Source organism: Nomascus leucogenys, chromosome 5, assembly GCF_006542625.1.
Source record: "Nomascus leucogenys isolate Asia chromosome 5, Asia_NLE_v1, whole genome shotgun sequence".
NCBI classification, from domain to species: domain Eukaryota; kingdom Metazoa; phylum Chordata; class Mammalia; order Primates; family Hylobatidae; genus Nomascus; species Nomascus leucogenys.
This window is the reverse complement of record NC_044385.1, coordinates 139,922,920-139,947,149: the sequence shown is the minus strand read 5'-3', so window position 1 is coordinate 139,947,149 and position 24,230 is coordinate 139,922,920. Positions and strand designations below refer to the sequence as shown.

The 24,230-nt window shown below is 57.4% G+C and overlaps 1 protein-coding gene and 1 long non-coding RNA gene across 2 annotated transcripts in view; one reads left to right on the top strand and one right to left on the bottom strand.

Annotated features, from left to right (window-relative positions):
* RASA3 (RAS p21 protein activator 3) overlaps positions 1-21,989 on the top strand; it is a 140,803-nt gene extending 118,814 nt beyond the window's left edge. The window contains exons 19-24 of the mRNA XM_030812473.1: positions 1,551-1,657; positions 3,052-3,134; positions 9,216-9,424; positions 12,960-13,063; positions 18,329-18,512; positions 20,386-21,989. Coding sequence (XP_030668333.1) covers positions 1,551-1,657; positions 3,052-3,134; positions 9,216-9,424; positions 12,960-13,063; positions 18,329-18,512; positions 20,386-20,461 — 763 coding nt within the window. The 3' untranslated portion in view covers positions 20,462-21,989. The remainder of the gene's footprint in view (positions 1-1,550; positions 1,658-3,051; positions 3,135-9,215; positions 9,425-12,959; positions 13,064-18,328; positions 18,513-20,385) is intronic.
* On the bottom strand, positions 4,153-4,897 carry LOC115835219. The gene is made up of 4 exons (XR_004030220.1): positions 4,845-4,897; positions 4,525-4,684; positions 4,205-4,364; positions 4,153-4,164 (listed from the first exon to the last, which is right to left on the bottom strand). It is a non-coding gene; the product is annotated as an uncharacterized LOC115835219 (long non-coding RNA).
* Positions 21,990-24,230: the final 2,241 nt, after the last annotated feature.

Sequence of the window (24,230 nt, the reverse complement as noted above, 5' to 3'; positions counted from 1 at the left end):
GATGCTCCCAGGCCTCTGCCGTCTCTTGGGGCTGGTGTGTCATCACCCACTGGGACACAGGACCGGGGACGGGCCTCTGAGCGCAGTGTGTGTTTGCTGAGTTGAGTTGGCTGTGGCTGCGCGGGGCCGAGCTGCTTTTAGCCTGAGGCTTCCGGCTCAGCCGTGGCTCCCGCCTCCCCGTCCCACGTGCGCGATGGTCCCGGTTAGAAAACCGACTCCTGGGGAGCCAGATACCCAGACCAGAGCTGTGCAGTGAGGAGCCACTGGCTTCTCTCCACTCAGCGCTGCCTCGGCCTGGACACCTGCACGTAAAATTCACATGCAGCCTCATCCACTGAAGGCCCTCAGAAAGTTGGGGTTCTTAAAAAAATCCTAAAGCCAAAAACATTTATAACAAGACTACTACTCAAATCTAACTGCTGCATGGTCCAGAGTCTTCTCAGAGGCGCCCTGTTGCCCTCAAGGAGGTCGGCAGCTCGTGGAGCTCCCGGTCCCCTCCCCAACCCCCGTCTGTGTGGGCCCCGCCCTGCACGTCCCACTGGGTCCTGCTGGCCCTCAACAGCCTCCCGGGCTGACTTCCTGCCTGCTAATCCCTGGAATGAACGGCGTTCTGCATCCACTGGTTATGAACTGCGCTGTCCCGGCGGCTCCCAGTGGCTCCGCCCTTTTCTCTCTTGAACAGCTCCCAGCGGCTTCTGCACCCTCCAGTGTGCATCCACAGCTCTCTGGCCACATCTGGCCTTGTTGTTGCTCAAAGCCCCTCGTTCTGATTTCTGAGTGTGCTTGTCGAGGTGCGTCTCCCCTGCCCACCTCCCCACTCTGTCTCTCCAGCTTGGCTTCTCGTCCTCAGCTTCCACCTCTGTCCTCCAGTCACTCTGTCCGGCCACTTTCTTCTCCGCCAGCTCGGCCACCGGTTCTGGTCAGGGACCCCTGCCCGGCAATGAAGGCCGAGCCTCGGAGGGCCCTGGGCTGCCAGGAGGGCGTGCGAGGACCCTGCCCAGGGCAAGGCTTGAGGTCCTCCTCGCTGAGGCCTTGCATCCTCGGTGGCCATCCTGTCTCCTGCTCACCACATTTCCTGAGGACGTGGCCCAGTGGCGCCTTCCACCACAGCAGGGCTGGCCCTGAGGGGGGCAGGTTTGGTCTGGCAGAGGCGCCAGGGCGTGACTCCCGCACACCACAGGTGTGGGTTTTGTGGGCGTCCGCTGCCCGCCCCGCCCCGAGCCCGTGGCCGCGGGTCCTCCGTGGGAGCATCGTGTTGGCATTTCCGGTGGCAGCACCACTGTTGAAAGTTCAGTGTGGGAGGTGGGAGGGTTGGAGATCTAAAACCTGGTGCCATCACCAACTAGTGACTCAAAGCAGTCAGCGCAACTGTTCAAAGGAGAGGCATTGCCTTCCAATTTTAATCTCATCACTCGGAGTAAAATGATAAGAAGTTGAAAATCCACTGCCTGCCTCAGGTCTCAGAACGCAGAAAGTGGGGGGTGTGGTTTTGCGCCTGTGCAGGGAGGCGGCTGAGGCCCGGACCCCGGCCCTGGGTGTTCTTCACACAGGTTCATGATCAAGAGGGCGCAAGGACGGAAGCGCTTTGGGATGAAGAATTTTAAGAAGAGATGGTTTCGCTTGACCAACCATGAATTTACCTACCACAAAAGCAAAGGTAGGAGCAAGGCGGCTTTCCCTGGCTGGTGCCAGAGCGTGCTGGGCCCTGGGACTGAGTCTGCTTTTCAGGGGGAGAGCTGAGGGGAGGAAGGATTCAGTGCTGCGGGCAGAGCCTGGAGCTGTGGTGACCCAGAGCCCTCTGCTTCTGGCTCCGCCTTCAAAGATCCCTGAAGGGGTCTTTCAGACCTGCTGCTGGAAAGTGAGGGAAATCTGCTTCCCCAGAGAACCAGTACGCAGTGCTGACCACATCAGTAAGGTGCTTTTCCATCCACGTCCCTTCCTCCTCTGGTCGCCTCGTCACAGCCAGGGTGCTGCTCACCCGAGGTAGACGGGGCTTCCCACCGCCTCTTGCCCCTCGCTGTCAGATCTGCTGGCTCAGATCTAGATTAGGAAATATTGAGCAGTTTCTCCCATGTTCATGTCCCAGAACGGGAACATGTTCTGGGGACAGAGACTGAGGCCACGGCAGCTGTGAGGATGCGAGGGTTGGGCCCAGCCTGAGTGTGTGGCAGGGCCGGGTGGGTCCCAGGCTTCCTCAGCCCCCACACCTGCAGCCTGTCAGTGATTCAGCCATCACGCCCAAGGAGATGAACATGGGGCACCTCCTCCTGCCCAGGGCACCCCAACAGAGACCCCCACCAGCAGAGACCCCCTAGCAGAGACCCCTCCCAGTAGAGATCCCCCCAGCAGACACCCCCTGGCGGAGACCCCCCCCAGTGGAGACCCCTCAGCAGAGACCCCTCAGCAGAGACCCCCCGGCAGAGACCCCCCAGCGGAGACCCCCCCCCCAGCGGAGACCCCTCAGCAGAGACCCCCCCAGCAGAGACCCCTTGGCAGAGACCCCCCAGCAGAGACCCCGTCAGCAGAGACCTCCCCAGCAGAGACCCCCTAGTAGAGACCCCCCAGCAGAGACCCCCCCAGCAGAGACCCCTCAGCAGAGACCCCCCCAGCAGAGACCCCCCCAGCGGAGACCCCTCAGCAGAGACCCCCCGGCAGAGACCCCCCCAGCGGAGACCCCCCAGCAGAGACCCCCCAGCAGAGACCCCCCCAGCAGAGACCCCGTCAGCAGAGACCTCCCCAGCAGAGACCCCCTAGCAGAGACCCCCCCAGCAGAGACCCCCCCAGCAGAGACCCCTCAGCAGAGACCCCTCAGCAGAGACCCCCCCAGCAGAGACCCCCCAGCAGAGACCCACCCGGCAGAGACCCCTCAGCAGAGACCCCCCAGCAGAGACCCCTCCAGCGGAGACCCCCCCAGCGGAGACCCCCCAGCAGAGACCCCCCAGCAGAGACTCCTCAGCAGAGACCCCCCCCCAGCAGAGACCCCTCAGCCCCACCCAGACCTCAGCCGGGACAGTGGGGGCCGCACCCGCAGACAGCCCGTCTCTGCTGCAGGGGACCAGCCTCTCTACAGCATTCCCATTGAGAACATCCTGGCAGTGGAGAAGCTGGAGGAGGAGTCTTTCAAAATGAAAAACGTGAGTGTGGGGCCCCCAAGCCTCTCTTTCGGGCTGAGGCCTGGCCAGGTTTTCTCTGCTCTCTTCCGGTGCCTGGCCCTGGGCTCACCCTTCCTGACCCCCTGCACCCCAGGCTTCTCAGAGTCTCCCTGTTACTCGGGGTGTTCACCAGGTGCTGGTGAGTTTGTGTCGGAATCTTGCATCAAAGCAGCCACACTCTCCATGCCCGGGGTCATCAGGGTGGGGTGGAACCTGCCAGAAGGTGGGGCCTGAGCTGCTGCAGGTGGCGTCCCCCGCAGGGTCCCCAAGGTCAAGGGGCCCTCTGTCAAAGACATCCCAGAAGCAGGCTTGGGACCGTCTGGAATTCCTTTTGGAAGCTTTTTTATTTTGATATAATTTTGAATGTATAGAAGTTGCGTGAGTAGAACAAGTACTTTCCACACACCCTTGACCCAGACCCACGCGTGGCCTCGTTCCCCAGACACACTTGACCCAGACCCACGCCCCCCCGTCACACTTGACCCAGACCCACGCGTGGCCTCGTTCCCCAGTCACACTTGACCCAGACCCACGCGTGGCCTCGTTCCCCAGTCACACTTGACCCAGACCCACGCGTGGCCTCGTTCCCCAGTCACACTTGACCCAGACCCACGCGTGGCCTCGTTCCCCAGTCACACTTGACCCAGACCCACGCGTGGCCTCGTTCCCCAGTCACACTTGACCCAGACCCACGCGTGGCCTCGTTCCCCAGTCACACTTGACCCAGACCCACGCGTGGCCTCGTTCCCCAGTCACACTTGACCCAGACCCACGCGTGGCCTCGTTCCCCAGTCACACTTGACCCAGACCCACGCGTGGCCTCGTTCCCCAGTCACACTTGACCCAGACCCACGCGTGGCCTCGTTCCCCAGTCACACTGACCCAGACCCCCCCTCGTTCCCCAGTCACACTTGACCCAGACCCACGCGTGGCCTCGTTCCCCAGTCACACTTGACCCAGACCCACGCGTGCCTCGTTCCCCAGTCACACTTGACCCAGACCCACGCGTGGCCTCGTTCCCCAGTCACACTTGACCCAGACCCACATGTCACCTCGTTCCCCAGTCACACTTGACCCAGACCCACGCGTGGCCTCGTTCCCCAGTCACACTTGACCCAGACCCACGCGTGGCCTCGTTCCCCAGTCACACTTGACCCAGACCCACGCGTGGCCTCGTTCCCCAGTCACACTTGACCCAGACCCACGCGTGGCCTCGTTCCTCAGTCACACTTGACCCAGACCCACATGTCACCTTGTTCCCCAGTAATGCTTGACCCAGACCCACATGTCACCTCGTTCCCCAGTCACACTTGACCCAGACCCACGCGTGGCCTCGTTCCCCAGTCACACTTGACCCAGACCCACATGTCACCTCGTTCCCCAGTCACACTTGACCCAGACCCACGCGTGGCCTCGTTCCCCAGTCACACTTGACCCAGACCCACGCGTGGCCTCGTTCCCCAGTCACACTTGACCCAGACCCACGCGTGGCCTCGTTCCCCAGTCACACTTGACCCAGACCCACGCGTGGCCTCGTTCCTCAGTCACACTTGACCCAGACCCACATGTCACCTTGTTCCCCAGTAATGCTTGACCCAGACCCACATGTCACCTCGTTCCCCAGTCACACTTGACCCAGACCCACGCGTGGCCTCGTTCCCCAGTCACACTTGACCCAGACCCACATGTCACCTCGTTCCCCAGTCACACTTGACCCAGACCCACGCGTGGCCTCGTTCCCCAGTCACACTTGACCCAGACCCACATGTCACCTCGTTCCCCAGTCACACTTGACCCAGACCCACGTGTGGCCTCATTCCCCAGTCACACTTGACCCAGACCCACGCGTGGCCTCGTTCCCCAGTCACACTTGACCCAGACCCACATGTCACCTCATTCCCCAGTCACACTTGACCCAGACCCACATGTCACCTCGTTCCCCAGTCACACTTGACCCAGACCCACGCGTGGCCTCGTTCCCCAGTCACACTTGACCCAGACCCACATGTCACCTCGTTCCCCAGTCACACTTGACCCAGACCCACATGTCACCTCGTTCCCCAGTCACACTTGACCCAGACCCACGCGTGGCCTCGTTCCCCAGTCACACTTGACCCAGACCCACATGTCACCTCGTTCCCCAGTCACACTTGACCCAGACCCACGTGTGGCCTCATTCCCCAGTCACACTTGACCCAGACCCACGCGTGGCCTCGTTCCCCAGTCACACTTGACCCAGACCCACATGTCACCTCATTCCCCAGTCACACTTGACCCAGACCCACATGTCACCTCGTTCCCCAGTCACACTTGACCCAGACCCACGCGTGGCCTCGTTCCCCAGTCACACTTGACCCAGACCCACATGTCACCTCGTTCCCCAGTCACACTTGACCCAGACCCACGTGTGGCCTCATTCCCCAGTCACACTTGACCCAGACCCACGCGTGGCCTCGTTCCCCAGTCACACTTGACCCAGACCCACATGTCACCTCATTCCCCAGTCACACTTGACCCAGACCCACATGTCACCTCGTTCCCCAGTCACACTTGACCCAGACCCACATGTCACCTCGTTCCCCAGTCACACTTGACCCAGACCCACGCGTGGCCTCGTTCCCCAGTCACACTTGACCCAGACCCACGCGTGGCCTCGTTCCCCAGTCACACTTGACCCAGACCCACATGTCACCTCGTTCCCAGTCACACTTGACCCAGACCCACGCGTGGCCTCGTTCCCCAGTCACACTTGACCCAGACCCACATGTCACCTCGTTCCCCAGTCACACTTGACCCAGACCCACATGTCACCTCGTTCCCCAGTCACACTTGACCCAGACCCACGCGTGGCCTCGTTCCCCAGTCACACTTGACCCAGACCCACATGTCACCTCGTTCCCCAGTCACACTTGACCCAGACCCACGTGTGGCCTCATTCCCCAGTCACACTTGACCCAGACCCACGCGTGGCCTCGTTCCCCAGTCACACTTGACCCAGACCCACATGTCACCTCATTCCCCAGTCACACTTGACCCAGACCCACATGTCACCTCGTTCCCCAGTCACACTTGACCCAGACCCACATGTCACCTCGTTCCCCAGTCACACTTGACCCAGACCCACGCGTGGCCTCGTTCCCCAGTCACACTTGACCCAGACCCACGCGTGGCCTCGTTCCCCAGTCACACTTGACCCAGACCCACGCGTGGCCTCGTTCCTCAGTCACACTTGACCCAGACCCACATGTCACCTCGTTCCCCAGTCACACTTGACCCAGACCCACATGTCACCTCGTTCCCCAGTAATGCTTGACCCGGACCCACATGTCACCTCGTTCCCCAGTAATGCTTGACCCGGACCCACATGTCACCTCGTTCCCCAGTCACACTTGACCCAGACCCACATGTCACCTCGTTCCCCAGTCACACTTGACCCAGACCCACATGTCACCTCGTTCCCCAGTCACACTTGACCCAGACCCACATGTCACCTCGTTCCCCAGTCACACTTGACCCAGACCCACATGTGGCCTCGTTCCCCAGTCACACTTGACCCAGACCCACGCGTGGCCTCGTTCCCCAGTCACACTTGACTCAGACCCACATGTCACCTCGTTCCCCAGTCACACTTGACCCAGACCCACATGTCACCTCATTCCCCAGTCACACTTGACCCAGACCCACATGTCACCTCGTTCCCCAGTAATGCTTGACCCGGACCCACATGTGGCCTCGTTCCCCAGTCACATTCATTCCTTCTCCCTCCACGGTCCTGCCCGTGCTTTTCCGAACATATCAACACTTCCGAGTGTGTTTCCCGCCGTGCAGTCCCCAAAACCACAGCAGCCACCATTGCACGTCGCCGGCGCGGCCACATTCGAGTTTGCAGCTGTCTGGTCCCATTCCTCCAGCTGTGGTTTCTTCCCCTCTGGATCCAGTGTGCGCTGCATTCTGCTGCTCCCTGGGTCTGGCTGACTGGACACTCCCGGCCTTTCCTTGTGTGTCTGGCCTTGGCATCTTTGAGGCGTGCAGGCCTTCGGTTTTCTGGACGCCCCTCCCTGTGGGTTTGTCAGATGTGCCGACGTGGCAGGTTCTGATGATGCATTTTTGGCAGGAATCCCCCAGAGGTGTCCGTGGCATCGCCATTGTGTGGTGGCCTCCCAGAGTCGGCCGCTGGCCACGTTCTCCCTGGTGACTCAGTGCCCCTTCAGCCAGCGACCCCGCCGTCCGTGCCATCCTGAGGCTGACCCCGTACCCTGACACATGCTGGCTGGGACAAGCCTTCTGTGCCCCGACTGCAGCATGAGGGTCATACAGTCCCTGGGCCTCATGCCAAAGTCGACGCACGTTCCTTACCATTGGCGGAATTTACTAGCACGTTATTCATGGGCAGTCCAGACAGATCCCGCAAAAGGCATAAGTTTGTAGAGTAATTTGAAGAGGAGGGTGTGGGAAGCGGAGGGCTGGGAAGAGGAGGGTTGGGAAGAGGGGGAGGTGGGAAAAGGAGGGTGTGGTCTCAATGCCTGCTGACTGAGGGGATGGCCGGGACCTGGCCCTGAGACCGTCCCTCGGAGGAAGCAGTGCGGAAATGTCCGGGAAGCACCTCCAGCCCTTCACGTAGATTCCCAATAATTCCCTAGTTTCAGCCGCCTGTTCCCAGCTGTTCATTCCCACTGATTTCCTCAGAGCCTGATTCCCCTGAGGCCACTGCCAGGCCAGGCTCTCACCAGCTGGGGAGACCTTTCTGAAGGCTGCTCCTGGTGGCAGCGCCGAGCCTGGGATGATGGCCAGGACGCCCTCCATGGGGGATCACAGCCATGCACGGGGGCATCCAGTCCGAGACCTGCACACACGTGCTGGGTGCAAGGCGAGAGGCTCCTGGCCTTTCTAAATAAGACCTCAGCTGTTCACCAGGAACCTGGAGCCCAAATCCTCCCCCAATCAGTGCAGAAGGCCCGTCCCATAGAGGAGGCCACTGTCCCCCTGACTCCTGACTTAAGGGCAAGTCCCACATGACAGCCCTCCCAGCCTCCAGGCAGCCTCCTACTCAGAAACCCTGTCTTCTGTGTGCAACAGAGCCGGCTCCTGGGAGCTTCTGACCTCCAATCCTAGGCTATCTGTCGGGTCCCCCCTGCCCTGGGACCGTGGTCCCTCTAATCCTAAGGCCTCTGTCACTCCTGCCCCGGGACCCCTGTTCCTCCAATCACAGGACCCCCATCCCCCCTGCCCTGGGACTCCCATCCCTCCAGTCACAGGACCCTTGTCTCACCTGCTCCAGGACCTTTGTGCCTCCCATTTCTTCTGCCTTTGACACCCTTTGCCCCCACCCCCTGCTTAACTAACTTTGAGTCAACCCCGACCACAGCACCAGGACTGCTCACTTCCAGCCCCTGCTGACACCTGCCCTTGTTTAGTCTTTCTCGGTGGCTGCAGGTTCAGCAGAAACTCTATGCCAGGCTTTGTCTCCAGGACCTAGGAGAGTGCTGGTGCTTGGTCATGTTTGTTGAATGAGTAATAAATGGCAAAGGTTGTTGCTGCCCTGAGACGCTTCAAGAGGAAGCAGCCCCCTAACCCCAGCTGGGAGGATGGGCTGGTCCCATCCTGGGCTGGTCAGGTTGGGGAGGAGCTGAGCAGGCCAGGCCACCTGGGCTGACACAGCACAAGCTCCGCGTGGGTGGGATGCCTGTGGTCGGCTGCAGGAGGGCCTCGTGGGGAGGCCACAGGGCCCCTCTTTTGCCTTTTGAACGGAGACCTCCAAGGCTCCAGCACATAAAGGGCCTTGGCCAAGCTGTTGCTGGCCACCTGGCCATGTCTCCAGCTGCAGCAGTTCTCACCTCCGTTCCCCACGGCCGCAGCTGTCAGGTTTTAGGGTGGCAGAGAGCTCCATGCACCCCCTGGCCTTGGCCTCTTCTGGGGCTTAGAGCTCCAGGACCCTTGGGCGTGTGCACCCTCAGCGGCCCCTCTTACGGCTCCAGCGAGGACGGCCAGGTGCCTGGTGGACTCTTGCACGTGCTCAGCCATGAGGCCTCGTGTACGCTGTCCTGAGCCCACCTGTGTCCTCAGATGTTCCAGGTCATCCAGCCGGAGCGTGCGCTGTACATCCAGGCCAGCAACTGCGTGGAGGCCAAGGACTGGATCGACATTCTCACCAAAGTGAGCCAGTGCAACCAGAAACGCCTCACCGTGTACCACCCGTCCGCCTACCTGAGCGGCCACTGGCTGTGCTGTAGGGCGCCCTCGGACTCGGCCCCGGGCTGCTCGCCCTGCACCGGGTAGGTCTGTGCCTTGGCGCCCGGCTTGTGCACTGTGCAGGAAATGGGGCCAAGGGGCTGAGTAGGGAGGGACCAGCGGACAGTGCATGCCTACCTGTAAGCTGCGCATAAACGGGGCTGCCCTCACCTCCTCCCAGGAGCCTCCCACCCGAGGGGGCCTCCCACCCAAGTGAGCATCTGGGGCCCAGCCTCTCAAAGGCTCTGTGCAGACTCGAGGGTACCACAGGCCTTCGAGAGTCCTCCTGAGGCCCTGCCCCGGGGGAGTGGGAGGTCAGGGTGAAGGGGGACTCCCCAGGCCGCGGACATCCTGCTTCTCTCGGAGGAGCCTGGGAGCAAGCCCCTCCCTGAAAGCTTCGTCTGGCCCAGGACACCCACCTTGATTCCACGTGACGCAGCAGCCCATTATCTTCCCGGCCCCCTCGTCAGCCGGGCCCCTTGTCAACCAGCCCCCCATCAGCCGGCCCCCCATCAGCCGGCCCCCCGTCAGCCAGGCCCCCCGTCAGCCGGGCCCCTCCTCAGCCGGGCCCCTCCTCAGCCGGGCCCCTCCTCAGCTGGGCCCCTCCTCAGCTGGGCCTCTCATCAGCTGGGCCTCTGGTAGTTCCACAGAGGCTTGGGTCATATCTGCCGGTCCTAGGAGGAGGCCTGGGTGCCCGGCGGTCCCCCTGGTTATGCTCCGTGAGATGCACCTCGCTGTTGTCATGGCCTCGTGTAAGGGCCCTGCAGGGGATGAGCTGTGCTCCATGCTGGGCCACCATTTAATCCTCCCACAGCCTCAGAGGTGGGACCTCAGATCCCGCTTCATGGACACAGAGGCTGCTGCTCAGGCAGGCGTGGCCGCCGCCCCAGAATTCCCCAGGAGAGGCCAGCACTCTCCTGTGTCATCGCACCCCGGGAGAGCGGGAAGCATTGCAGCCTGGCAAGGAGAGGAAACCTGGCTCGTCCCCACCCGCAGCCGACCGTGCAGGGGACACAGCCCCAGGAGGCTTCCTTCCAGGCCATTTCTCTCCACGAGAACACGTCTGCCGAGTTTGCTCACTGCCTTGGCAGATCTATGGGTCCAAAGAGGCTCCAGCCGCTGAGGCCGGAGCTCGGGAGCCTCCCCTATCCCGCACACCCACAGCCAGCCTCAGTTCTCCCAGCTCAGGGATGCTTTTTTAGTTTTATGTTTTTGAGACGGGATCTCGTTCCGTCACCCAGGCTGGAGTACAGTGGTGCAATCTCAGCTCACTGCAGCCTCGAACTCCTAGGCTCAAGCCATCCTCCCAACTCAGCCTCCCAGGTACCTGGGACTGCAGGTGTGCGCCACCATTCCAGGCTGTTTTAAGGTTTTTTATAGAAACGGGGTTTCACCACGTTGCCCAGACTGGTCTCAAACTTCTGGGCTCAAGCAATCCTCCCACTTCACCCTCCCAAGTAGCTGGGACTACAGGCCGATGCCGCCATGCCCAGCTCATTAACTTTTGTTTTTTGTAGAGACAGGGTCTCACTGTGTTGTCCAGGTCTCACTGTGAGGGTCTGCCCGTGTTGCCCAGGGTGGTGTTGCTCAAACTCCTGGGCTCAAGCGATCCTTCTGCCTCGGCCTCCCAAAGTGCTGGGATTGCCAGCATGAACCCCCTGACAGGCCAGGGATGTGCTTTAATGTCGGTCACTTCACCTCCTTTCTTTTTTTTTTTTTTGATGATAAATGCATTTCATTATTTATTTAGATGTTTAAGCTCTCAGCGCGAAGTTTTTACAAGCTGTTGAAGACTGACAAATTATTTCTCACACAGAACTCTAACAACCCGTCCCCAGACAGCATAAATATATGTTTGAACACAAATAAATGACACCATTTTATCAATTACATAGTAAAACAAATGACAGAGTATCCAAATACTGAGCTACTCAGCTCAAAAGGCATATGCAATACTGGACGTCTGATCAGTTCATTAGCAGAAACCCACTTCTTTTTTTGCAAGAGAAGTTGGGAAGAAAAGGGAAAAAGTGTCACACTTCAAAGAAAAATAAGTTGGTAACAATTTCTAATCAGTATGGAAAAAATGACAGACATTTCAGAAATTTTATGATTTAAGAATTGTTTTAGCTATAATAAGAAGCATTTCTGCCTTTTAAAAAGTATTTGCTAAATTAAAGAGCATATTTCACACGTTCTGCACAAGGCAGCATTTTGCTAAAAATAGCAGCTCCGTGCGTTCCTATCAGGCCCTCCCTGTTGGGTGCACCTGAGTGCAAATGTTAAATTAACCGTGAGGCCGCTTTGTCTGAAGCCATCAAAGACATGCTTCTGTACAATGTAGATTTTCTTTTCTTTTCTTTTTTTTTTTTAGACGGAGTCTCGCTCTGTTGCCCAGGCTGGAGTGCAGTGGTGTTATCTCGGCTCACTGCAACCTCTACCTTCCGTATTCAAGCAATTCTCCTGCCTCAGCCTCCCAGGTAGCTGGGATTATAGGTGTGCGCCACCACACATGGCTAAATTTTGTTTTTTAATAGAGACGGGGTCTCACCGTGTTGGCCAGGATGGTCTTGAACTCCTGACTTCAGATGATCCACCCGCCTCGGCCTCCCAAAAATGTGGGGACTACAGGTGTGAGCCACCGCACCCAGCTTTGGAGGTTTTTCATAATAACACGAAGTAAGATTTATAAAAAGACACGAGGCCGGGCTCAGTGGCTCACGCCTGTAATCCCAGCACTTTGGGAGGTCGAGGCGGGTGGATCACCTGAGCTCAGGGGTTCGAGACCAGCCTGGCCAACATGGTGAAACCCCATCTCTACTAAAAATACAAAAATTAGCCGGCGTGGTGGTGTGGGCCCATAATCCCAGCTACTCGGGAGGCTGAGGCAGGAGAATCGCTTAAACCCGGAAAGCGGAGGTTTCAGTGAGCTGAGGTCGTGCCACTGCACTCCAGCCTGACGTGTGCTGGTGTGAGCATAGGAGAAGTGGACATGGAATGAGCGGGCAAATAAGCACACAGTCTCCTTCCGTGTTTGAAATGACTGAGGGAATAAACCACGTGAGGTCTGGAGTGTTCATAGTTCCTGGGAATTGAGTTCTGTATGAGACTAAAAATGTACAAGTATTACACTGGGGATTTTGGCACCTAGTCTTCCTAAGTTTCTTATGTATTGATAAGATTCTGGAGTAGGAATAGATTTAAACAAGACATAACTCAGTACTGCGTGATTTCAGGAAAGGTCAGTTGGTACAAGTGATAAGCACATTTTAAATACTGAACAGCAAGGATCTTTTGCCACGTGTCCAAATAGGCCGATGGTAACTGAAGCAGAGGTTGCTAGTTAGTTCCGGTTTGCGGCCTGGTGACGCTGCTGTCCGTGCCGCTGTGGACGCCGTCAGCCTTGCTCAGCAAGCCAACACACGGGCTGTGTGCAGACGGACAGCAAATCGGTCCTGTCGAGTTTCACTTCCAACACAATCGTCTTCTTTCTTCAGTGACATTTTAAATGAATGTCATTATTAAAAGCATCGTTTAAATAAGTGTTTTTATTTTTCTGTTCTTGCTGTATCTGGACAGCGGCCTCCCAGCCAACATCCAGCTGGACATTGATGGGGACCGTGAGACGGAGCGTATCTACTCCCTCTTCAACTCGTACATGAGCAAGCTGGAGAAGATGCAGGGTGAGTCCTCCTGGCACACACATCCGTGCAGCGAGGGGATGCCTGGCGAGGCCCCGGCTGCAGGAGCATGCTGCAGGGTGAAAACCTGGTGTAGTGTGGGCTCCATGTAGTTGTCTTTGTAGCACGGATGGATGCGAAAAGCTTTTTGCAGGGTAGGCAGCTATTTGGGGGACAATTACCTTGATAATAGGTTCTATAGACAATTTTTAGATGGAATTTAACTTGTAACCTCTGTACTGCCAAATTTCTTTAGAGGACCCTATTTTTTCATTCCTTTGTGTTTTCCAGAGGGATAAGTGCATGTGTGTGGACACGTATGTGAGTGTGCATGCATGTGTGTGGACACACATATGAGATGTGTGCGGACACACATATGAGATGTGTGCATATGTGTAGGCATGTGTGAGCATGTGAATGTGGACATGTGTGAGCGTGTGTGAATGTGTGGACACAACATGTATAGCGTGTATGGACACATGTGCGTGTGCATGAATATGTGGACATGTGTGAGCATGTGTGAATGTGTGGACATGCATGTGAGTGCATGAATGTGTGGACGTGTGTGAGCCTGTGTGAATATGTGGACATGCATGTGAGTGCATGAATATGTGGACGTGTGTGAGCATGTGTGAATGTGTGGACATGACATGTATGAGAGTGTGTGAATGCGGGTACATGTGTGAGCATGTGTGTGAATGTGTGGACACGTGAGCATGCATGAATTTGTGCATGTGTGGAAACGTGAGGGCACATGAGAGTATGCATGCATGTCTTTGGGCACGTGTGTGAGCATGCACGTATGTGGGTGCACACATGCCGTCTAATTCTGTAAAGCAATTCAATGTCACAGATAATGATACTGCATATAGATTTGAAACAGTGTGTGTTTCAAATCTCTATGTAGTATCATTATCTGTGACATTGAATTGCTTTTCAGAATTGAAATAGCAATCCAGGTAAGCCCAATTAGACCACATGGGGACAGTGGTTTGAGGTCTGTGATTCAGGAGAGGCAGAGACAAGAAGAGCCCACAGGGGCGAAGCAGCTGCGTTTGTTTCTATGCCAGGGTCTGGTAGAGCTCAGATCTGCTCTTGGAGATCATATGACAGGGCCCTTGAGTCCCACTCAGAATGGAAATAGAGCGGAATGTGCCTGGAGTTATGCCTGTTAGATTTTCTTCTTTTCATTCCCCTGATTTAACCCAGAAGTGTCAAGTGTGCCTTGGCCTAGAAACACATGAGTCCTGCCTGAGTGTCCGTGCAGCTGCCCATCTGTGAGCTTGGCCATGCCTGTTCTCCAGCCCCACATGCCCTGGGTGTACATGGGTTCCAGGCCTACACTAACACACAGGCACGTACACATGTATGCATAGCCAAGTACACACACGTTCCCAGCCATACATGTGTGAAATGAACACACAGGTACATGTGTGTACAGACAGGCAAGGCAACAATACCTGCACACATGTGCAGTTGAACACAACACACTCATGTGCAGGCCCATGTGCAGGCATGCACACACATGCACAGACAACCACACATGTACGCACTCGTGGGCCACCACCCACCACAGCGTCTTCTCCCCCAGCAAGTATGTCAGGTGCTGTCCCTGGGTCTGAGGTCCCTGGATGCTGTGCAGATGGCACAAGGCCTCAGGGTGGCCAAGACAGTGGGTCTGGCATCAGCCAGCCTCTTCCCAGCCCTCTTATAGCAGGAACTAACACAGCAGAGGCCAGAGTCAGGGAGCCTCAGAGAGGGTGAGGTCATCACACACAAGACCCAGGTTCTGAAAGATGCTGACCGGGCCCTCCATGATCAGCTTGCTCCGTGCACCACTGTCCAACCTTGCTCAGCTCCTCCCAGGCCGTGCACCCCGCACCACAGCTCCAGCTCTTCCTCTGCTGGGAGCACCCTTGTGCATCAGTCTGGCAGACCCTGTTTATCTTGGAAGTGTCTTCCCCCAGGCGCTTCCCAACCTCCCCATCCCCATAGCCTGGTGTATTAGTTCTCATGTTGCTATAAAGAGCTACCTGAGGCTGGGTAATTTATAAAGAAAAGAAGATTGATTGACTCACAGTTCTGCAGGCTGTACAGGAAGCATGGTTGGGGAGGCCTCAGGAAACTTTCGATCATGGTGGGAGGGCAAAGAGGAAGGAAGGAGGCACCTCCTACATGCAGGAGCAAGAGAAAGAGTGGGGGAGGCACCACACATGTCCAAACAACCAGACCTCATGAGAACTCACTATCACGAGAACAGCAATGGGGAAGTCTGCCCCCTGATCCCCTCACCTCCCTCCAGTCCCCTCCTCCAACACTACGTATTACAGTCTGACCTGAGATTTGGGCGGGGACACAAATCCAAACCACATCACCTGGGCTCACCTGTGTCACCAAAGTCACAACCATCTCCCATCTCCTCAGCTTCCATATGCAGTGACCTTCCTGGGCCTGGCACAGAGAAAGTGCCTAGCACCTGGATGGGTGTACTGGACAGATGGCCGGGCAGGCAGCTGAGTGGGTGGGTAGATGGGTGGATGGGCTGATGGTGAGTGATGGGTGGATGGAGGATGGGTGAGTGATGGGTGGATGGACGGATGGGTGAGTGATGGGTGGATGGAAGATGGGTGAGTGATGGGGGGGATGGGTGAGGATGGGTGGATGGAGGTGGAGAGATGGGTGGATGGAAGGATGGGTGAGGATGGGTGGAGGACGAGGGAGTGAGGTGGATGATGGATGGGTGGATCGAAGGATAGGTGAGTGATGGGTGGATGGATGGATGGGTGAGTGATGGGTAGGTGGACGGATGGGTGGAGTGGTGATGGGTAGGTGGACGGATGGGGTGGAGTGATGATGGGTGGATCGACAGATGGGTGGATGCATGGGTGGATGGTGGATGGATGGGTGAGTGATGGGTAGGTGGACGGATGGGTGAGTATGGGTGGATGGACCGAGGAGTGAGTGATGATGGGTGGATCGACAGATGGGTGAGTCATGGGTGGATGGATGGATGGGTGAGTGATTGGTGGAGGGACGGATGGGTGAGTAATGGGTAGATGGACAGATGGGTGGATGGACGGATGGGTGAGTGATGGCTGGGTGGACGGATTCCTTATTGTGATTTTTTTTTCTAGTTATTGCCAGTTTTATTTTTTAATCAATATCCCAGCTGAGAATTCTGTGTCTGATACATGGTCCATGGACTCCTTCTGGGTGAGAGTGGCACTCTGATGGCCCTGCCTGCTTCAGGGTCCTTCTTCCCTCGTCTTGAAGAATGGCACATGTTCACAGCTGAATAGCTCTATGGCCTAGCTTGTAGGGCTTAAGACACCGCAGCCTGCCTTCATTTCATCCTGTTTTCCGTGTTTCCTGGTTTCATCTGGCAGTGCCTCTGCTGGCACGGTTCCTTCTCTGCTCCCGGCTGTTGCTGAGATGGTTGGTTCAAGTCCAAGGCTCAGCCCCACACTTGTCTCCTTATCAGATGGCCACACAGCCACTTGCTTAATGGTCTCTTCCAAACATGCTTTCTCATTTTTTTGAGATATGGGTAGGCTGGAATTTTAATTCTCAAATCTTTTAACTTAACCAACTCTTTGAGTTCTGGTTCCTTTTTGCTCAACAATTCCACCTTCAAATCATCTCTCTTCCCCCATTTTGCTGTCAGCGGTCAGGAGGAACCAAGCCGCTCCCCCAGCATTTTGCTTAGAAATCTCCTCAGTTACGTGTCTGATGTCATCACTCGCGAGTTCCACCCTCCCAGAACACGAGGGCGTGAACACAGGTCCCCTTTGTCACGAGGATGGCTTTTTCTCCACTGTCCAGTAGCATGGCCGTCCTTTCTGTCTGAGATGTTGTTAGGACAGCCTTGCCACCCATGCTCATGCCACCATTCTGTTCAGGGTTACTTAGATATCCCCTAAGACAGGACTTCTCTGCAGCTCTCCTCTCCCAAGCCCCCAGCATTGTCCTTCAAGGGCATTCATGGCAGCCACGCCTTTTCCACTCTGCACCCCCAAACCCCTTCAGCCTTCGCCCAGCACCCAGTTCCAAAGCCCGTCCACATTTGTAGGTACTTGTTACAGCAGCAGCCGCTTCTCATTACCAAGTTCTTGGTGAGTTTGGGCTGCTGTAAAAATTGTACCATAGGCTGGGTGGTTACAGACAGCAGGAATTCACTTCCCAGAGTGAAGGCTGAGAAGCTCGAGATGGGGGCGTAGCGGCGCTGGTTTCGCTGCGGGCCCTCTTCTGGGCTACTGCCCGCCAATGTCTCATTGTGTCCTCACGTGTGGAAGGGGCAAGCCAGCTTCCTTGGTGTCTTCTATGGGGGCGCCCATCCCCTGCACAAGGGTTCCACCCTCACGCCTCGTCACCTCCCAAAGGCCTCACCTCCTGATGTCATCCCTTGAGAGTTAGGATTTCAGCCCATGGATTTGGGGGCACAAACATTCATTCCATCCAGATGGGCACAGCTGCAGGGCATCGGTGCTGGCTCCGGGGGTGCGCGCCCAGGCGCTGTGAGCAGTGAGGCAGAGACATGTGCCTGGTTCAGGTGTTTGGACTCAGGTGGCGCAGGGCCCTGTCCTGGCTCAAGGGTTCCATGGCTGTCCGCTGGGGGCGAGGCCCCAGAATGGCCTTCAGCAGGAGTGATGTGGTCTGATAAGGGAGGTGGCCCCGGTGCGCAGGTGGGGTCCGGGGCAGTGGTCTTTGGAAGCTGAGGCACAGACTGGTGTCCGCCCTGTGCTTGGCCAGCCCTGGGCTGAGCCTGTCCTGGCTGGACGTGCTCAGTGGCAGCTGGGTGTGAGATGTGCTGAGCCCCATCGTGCTCACCCCCTAGGCTGACTCTTCAGGGCTGCCGCGGGGCCCGTAAGCCAGCCCAGTGTCCAGCTGCAGGTGTCTTCCCTCCTGGTTCTGGCTGGGCGGGCTGGTAGGGCGTGCAGGGATGTGCACATCCCCCTGTGAGAATGGCTGGTTGGAGACGAGGCTGGGAGCTGGGGGCAGCAGAGCCCTCAGAGGTGAATGAGGTTGCTCAGCATCCAGCTCCCAATGGGCTTTCCCTGGGCTCAGTGTGGACACAACTCGCCTACCCGCGGGAATGGTTTCTATCTCCGTCTGCGTTTACGAGTGGCGGCCAGCCCCTTCTGGAGGAGCTTGCGTCGGAAGGACGTGTACCGTGGGTGGGGCCTGCAGCGATGCAGCTGTGCGGAGACGAGGCCGGTGGCCACTGGGCCCTGGGCTCCTGCCCTGCACTGACCCCTCCGCCCTCCACAGAGGCCTGTGGGAGCAAATCCGTGTACGACGGCCCGGAGCAGGAGGAGTATTCGACGTTCGTCATTGACGACCCCCAGGAGACCTACAAGACACTAAAGCAAGTCATCGCTGGGGTTGGGGCTTTGGAGCAGGAGCACGCCCAGTATAAGAGGGACAAGTTCAAGAAGACGAGATATGGAAGCCAGTGAGTGCCGCTCCCATGCCTGCCCTGGACGGCCAGCGTATTGGGTGGGAGGTTGCAGTGGGGGTGGGGCTGCAGGGAACTCCCGGGTGGGGCCGCCTGGGGAGGAGACTCCCACTGGCACCGGGCTGGCACCTGGCGGTGGTCAGTGGACGTGGCCCGGCGCTGCTGGTCCCTCCTTCGGAGGAGGCGCTGCCTTTGCTCTTCAGGCCCCCAGCCAGTGTCCGAAGTGCCTCCCTGGCCTGCTGCCTCCCAGCCTCTCTGCTATGCTGGTCTCACGTGCTCTGGCAGTCTCTAGGCCCAGGCCTTGTTCTGCCTTGGTTGAGTGGCACACCCTCTGCCATCTCTCCAGGCCACCCATGGTGCCCAGGAGCAGGGCCAGCTCTGGATGAAACCCACTCTTGTCTCATGAGGCAGGTGTGGCGAGGTTGAGTACGTTCAGCCTAGTCACCAGCTGCAGGCTAGATGGCGCTTAGCTAAGCTCCACTCCCCCTCACTCCATGGAGCAGAGGGTTGTAAGACCCTCATGAGTTGCTGGAAGATTGACTTCAACTATGTAAAGTGCTAGGCTGGCTCTCCGCCTGGAGTGAGCAGGTGTGTCTGTGTCACTCTCTCCATCCAGTGGGTACCCAGGTCCACCATGGCAGAAGCCACAACACGGGCTTGTTCAGGGGCTGGTAGCCCTGGAGCCCTGTGTAGCTGTACAACCTCCTCCTCACTTCCATCCTCCTGCTTGCCCCTCTCTTCGGTCCTCCCTCTCGTCCTCCACCCTTCTCCTTCTCCCTCCCTCCCTTCCTTCCTTCTTAACCCCTCCTTCCTTCCACCATGCGGGTCTGGTCTGGGAAGGGCAGTGGTGAGGCTCCGGGAGAGTGACAGGTCCCTGTGGCCCCGACTTGGACTGAGTTGCTCGGGGGACTGAGCCTGCAACACCTCCTGAGTGCTGTGACTTCACCTCTGACATCATCATATCAGATCCCTCTCGACACCCTTCTGGGGAGACAGCCCCATGTGCCTTCCAAATATGTTGCCTCGTTGATATCAGCAGGTCCATCAACCTCACGGCCAAAAGCCAGCAGGTTGAAAATGCGGGAAGCATGATGCTGTTTGTTGTAGTAGAAGGCGCACACAAGGCACACATGGTACGAGATGCACACACGGCAGGAGGTGCACACACGTGGGAGGAGGTGCACACGTGGGAGGAGGTGGTTCACACACATGGGAGGAGGCACACACATGGAGGAGGTGCACACATGTGGGAGGAGGTGCACACATGTGGGAGGAGGTGGTGCACACGTGGGAGGAGGTGCACACACATGAGGAGGTGCACACACATGGAGGTAGTGGACACATGGCAGGAGGTGCACACACGTGGGAGGGGTGCACACACGTGGGAGGAGGTGCACACACATGGAGGTGGTGGACACGTGGGAGGAGGAGGTGCACACACATGGTACGAGGGAGGGGTGCGTGTGTGGAGGAGGTGTCCACGCCTGCTAAGTGTCCCAGCACTCAGACCTGTGTCCCTGGAGCTCACGCTCCCCACACATGAGCACACTCTTTGCAGTGCAGATGTGCACATCCTGCACACGTGCCATACAGTCTGCATATTCCACGTCTGCACATGTCTGTGCGCTACACACGTGCCACAGGGAGCGCACACGTGCACATGTACTTGCACGCCTGACCCACCTGTGCACACACATCAGAGTCACCGTGGGTGCTTCCGGGGACACTGTGGTTCCTTTGGCTCCTCTATTTTTTGTGTGGATTGCAGTGCGAGTGTGTCACATTTAGGAACAGGAAAAGCTCCCGCAGCCACGGGTGAGCACCAGGCAACGGGGGCTGTGCCTCATTCCCTCCCCATCCCCCTTTTCAGGGAGCACCCCATCGGAGACAAGAGCTTCCAGAACTACATCCGGCAGCAGTCCGAGACCTCCACTCATTCCATTTAAAGTCTGCGGGACGCACCCAGTGGCACCAGTGAGCTGCCCACGCAAAGCCGCAGCCTTTGGGAGGGAGAAGAGAAGGAAGAGCGCAGAGCCAGCAAAGTGAGATGTACGCCGTCCCGGCCCACGGACAGGTGGCGCTGAGGTTTCCCTCTCCCAGAACCGCTGCCACGCCCTCCGCAGAAAGCCCACCTGGCCTCGTGGAGCCGTCGTTTGATTCTGTGCTTTTTGCTCCTTGTCTGTGGGGATCCGGGGATCAGCTGAAGGATCAGGAAGTGTGGGCTGTGCCGTAGCCACACCACAGCCGGCCTCAGGGAGCCACAGCCGGTCCAGTCGACTGTGACATGCACCTCCAGCCGTGTGTACGTCAGTCTCATGTGCACGTCTGTCTTGTGTGCACGGTGCGCTCTGTGGCTCTGTGCCCGGGAGGCCTGCTGGCCCTGCCTTGGCTTTCGGCTTCATCACGCTGGGAGGTTCAGAGCATTGCTCTCCCACTGTACCTGCCATCCAGGCGGCCGTGGGAGGCGGCCTCCCTGTTCCACTTTCGAGGTTCGTTTGATTCCTGGCTGAGGGGTCAGTTTTATGGCTGGGAGGTGCAGAACCACACAGAAATCCCAGTCTGAGGATGTCCTTGGTGCTTGGGGGATACGCGTTCTGTCCGCAGAGTCCCTTGGAGGGAAAGGTGTGGGCTCCAGCTTCTCCAGGTGTCTGCGGAGCCCACATTGTTTTGCTGTTGAATGGGGTTTAAAATCAGAATTAACATTTGCCACCCCCCGTGGAAGTTTGAAGATTTTTAAAATAGAAATGTACATTTTTCAAGCTGTTTTTCTTTATGTTTTTAAAGGACCATTTTTAATTAGCTCTTTGATACAAAGTAACTCAGAACGTCAAAACCTATACCCACTAAAGGGAAGGCTGCCAGGAAGGCAAATGGAGCAGGAATGGAGCCTGTCTCAGGAAGGCCAGCTGCAGGTCCTCCAGAAAATCAAAGAAGGGAAGAAACTCTGAGTTTGAGGTACAGGGACTTCGGGGTGCAGATGTCCCTCCAGGGCCCATGGTCAGTATTGCACCTGTGTTACGAACCCCCAGATGCTGTGCAGGGCAGGGGCAGGGGCTGCTGTTTTATTGGGGAGGGGAGCATCCTAAAAATGGGGTCCAGGCAGACCCCTCCAGACCTCACACTGCCGAGGAGGCCTTTCCCAAAGGGCGTCCTCCCGGGATGCAGATGGCAGGTGTGTGGGAAGCACCGTTTAAATACACAGCATGACCTGTCCTTGTACCGACTTCTCCCGGTTCTTGTTTGAAAATACTGTAGTTCAGGCTCTTGATCTAGATGGCAGATAGGAACTTTGTTGTTACAAAAATAGTGGAGGAAAATGTTGTAAAAATAGACTTTTGGACACACAGCTGTTGGGGCTGCACTGAGCTGCAATTTTTAACATGGATTTATAACTTAATGTTTCTGTTTATAAAATACTAATGATTTGCAATGTATTTTACTGGCCAATTAAAACAGATGTTTTATTCTTTCTGAGGACTGGCTTGGTTTTCCAGTGGTACCCACTGGGAATTGCACATGTGGGCATTGGGGGTGGGGGGTACAGGGAGGAGGGTGGCACCTGGGGAGCAGGATGACATTGCTGATGCCAAGTGATGTCCCTGGTGATGGGTGATGCTGCTCTGACAGGTGGCACTGCCCTGATGACAGGTCACATTGCTGATGCCAAGTGGCATCTCTGGTGACAGGCAGCGCTGCTCTGACAGGTGACAGGTGACATTGCTGGTGACAGTTGATGCCTCATGATGGGCAGCGCTGCTCTGACAGATGGCACCGCCCTGATGACAGGTGACATCACTGGTGACAGTTGACATCTTTGGTGATGGGCTGCTCTGATAGTGGCATTCACCTGTGGTGCCTCGGGTGAGAGTCTGGCCCCGTGATACCCTCAGGAAAGGTGTGGGGTCACACAGTGCTGAGGGCTGAGGGCTGAGAGGTGCGGCTGGAGATGGTGTCCACTCAGGGAGTGCTGGGCAGACAGACTCCACCACATGCTGCCATCTCCAGGAACGTGGAGGGTGAGGCGACTTGGAGGCCCTGGGAGAAGAGAACGGACTGCCCCTCCAGGCAGGTGGCTGCTGTCCGTCCAGGCAGGAGAGGGTTAAGGGGGGCCCTGGGTGAAGACTCCATGATACGTTTCCTCATTTCTTTATTCCTTTCCTTGCTCCATTTGAATTCCTCTTTTTTGGTAATTCTATTGTGAGTCAGCTCTGGTATGAGAAAAATGAGGAGGTGTGGCTTTGGGGACACCAACCCAGGCCTTTCTCCCAGGGAAGGGTGAGGCTTGGTTCGGCCTGGCCGGCCTTCTCAGTCCATGCTGAGGTGTGGGGTCTGCCCCAGTCCGGGAGTGGCTGTGGGTGGTGGACAAACCCTTGCAGGTGGGGGCATCCTCCCTGGGAGGCCAGCCTGTCCTCCTGGAGCCACACTTCCCAGCAGGGCTTCAGGCAGTGTTGGGAGCCAGGGGGCTCCGTTCACACTCTGGGCACAGCTGTGCTGGGGTCAGCCCAGGAGGGGCCCAGGAGGGCCAAGGTCAGCCCCTCCAAGAGGAAGTAGAAGGGCAAGGAGGACGAGGCCCCAGGGAACGTGGAGAATGGAAGCCCCTCCAGGAACAGCCAGGCAGGTCCTGCAGGGCAGTGGGAGGTGGGAGTGTATGGGTGCCGGAAGCCCCTCTGCGTCTCCCACTGATATGGTTTGGCTGTGTCCCCACCCAAACCTCATCTTCAATTGCAGCTCCCATAATTCCCATGTGTGGTGGGCGGGACTTGGTGGGAGGTGATTGAATCTGTGTTGTGGGAGGTGATTGAATCTGTGTGGGTGGGTGGGAGCGGTGGGGGGTGATTGAATCTGTGTGGTGGGTGGGACCCGGTGGGGGATTGACTGTGGTGGGGGTGATTGAATCTGTGTGGTGGGAGGTGATTGAATCTGTGTTGTGGGAGGTGATTGAATCTGTGTGGTGGGTGGGACCCGGTGGGGGGTGATTGAATCTGTGTGGTGGGAGGTGATTGAATCTGTGTGGTGGGTGGGACCCGGTGGGGGTGATTGAATCTGTGTGGTGGGCAGGACCCGGTGGGGGTGATTGAATCTGTGTGGTGGGTGGGACTTGGTGGGAGGTGATTGAATCTGTGTGGTGGGAGGTGATTGAATCTGTGTTGTGGGAGGTGATTGAATCTGTGTGGTGGGTGGGACCCGGTGGGGGTGATTGAATCTGTGTGGTGGGTGGGACTTGGTGGGAGGTGATTGAATCTGTGTGGTGGGAGGTGATTGAATCTGTGTTGTGGGAGGTGATTGAATCTGTGTGGTGGGTGGGACCCGGTGGGGGGTGATTGAATCTGTGTGGTGGGTGGGACCCGGTGGGGGGTGATTGAATCTGTGTGGTGGGTGGAGTGATTGAATCTGTGTGGTGGGCGGGACCCAGTGGGAGGTGATTGAATCTGTGTGGTGGGGGGACCAGTGGGAGGTGATTGAATCTGTGTGTGGGAGGTGATTGAATCTGTGTTGTGGGAGGTGATTGAATCTGTGTTGTGGGAGGTGATTGAATCTGTGTGGTGGGGGGACCCAGTGGGAGGTGATTGAATCTGTGTGGTGGGGGGACGGTGGGGGGGTGATTGAATCTGTGTGGTGGGGGGACCCAGTGGGAGGTGATTGAATCTGTGTGGTGGGGGACCCAGTGGGAGGTGATTGATTGAATCTGTGTGGGTGGGGTGGGACCCAGTGGGA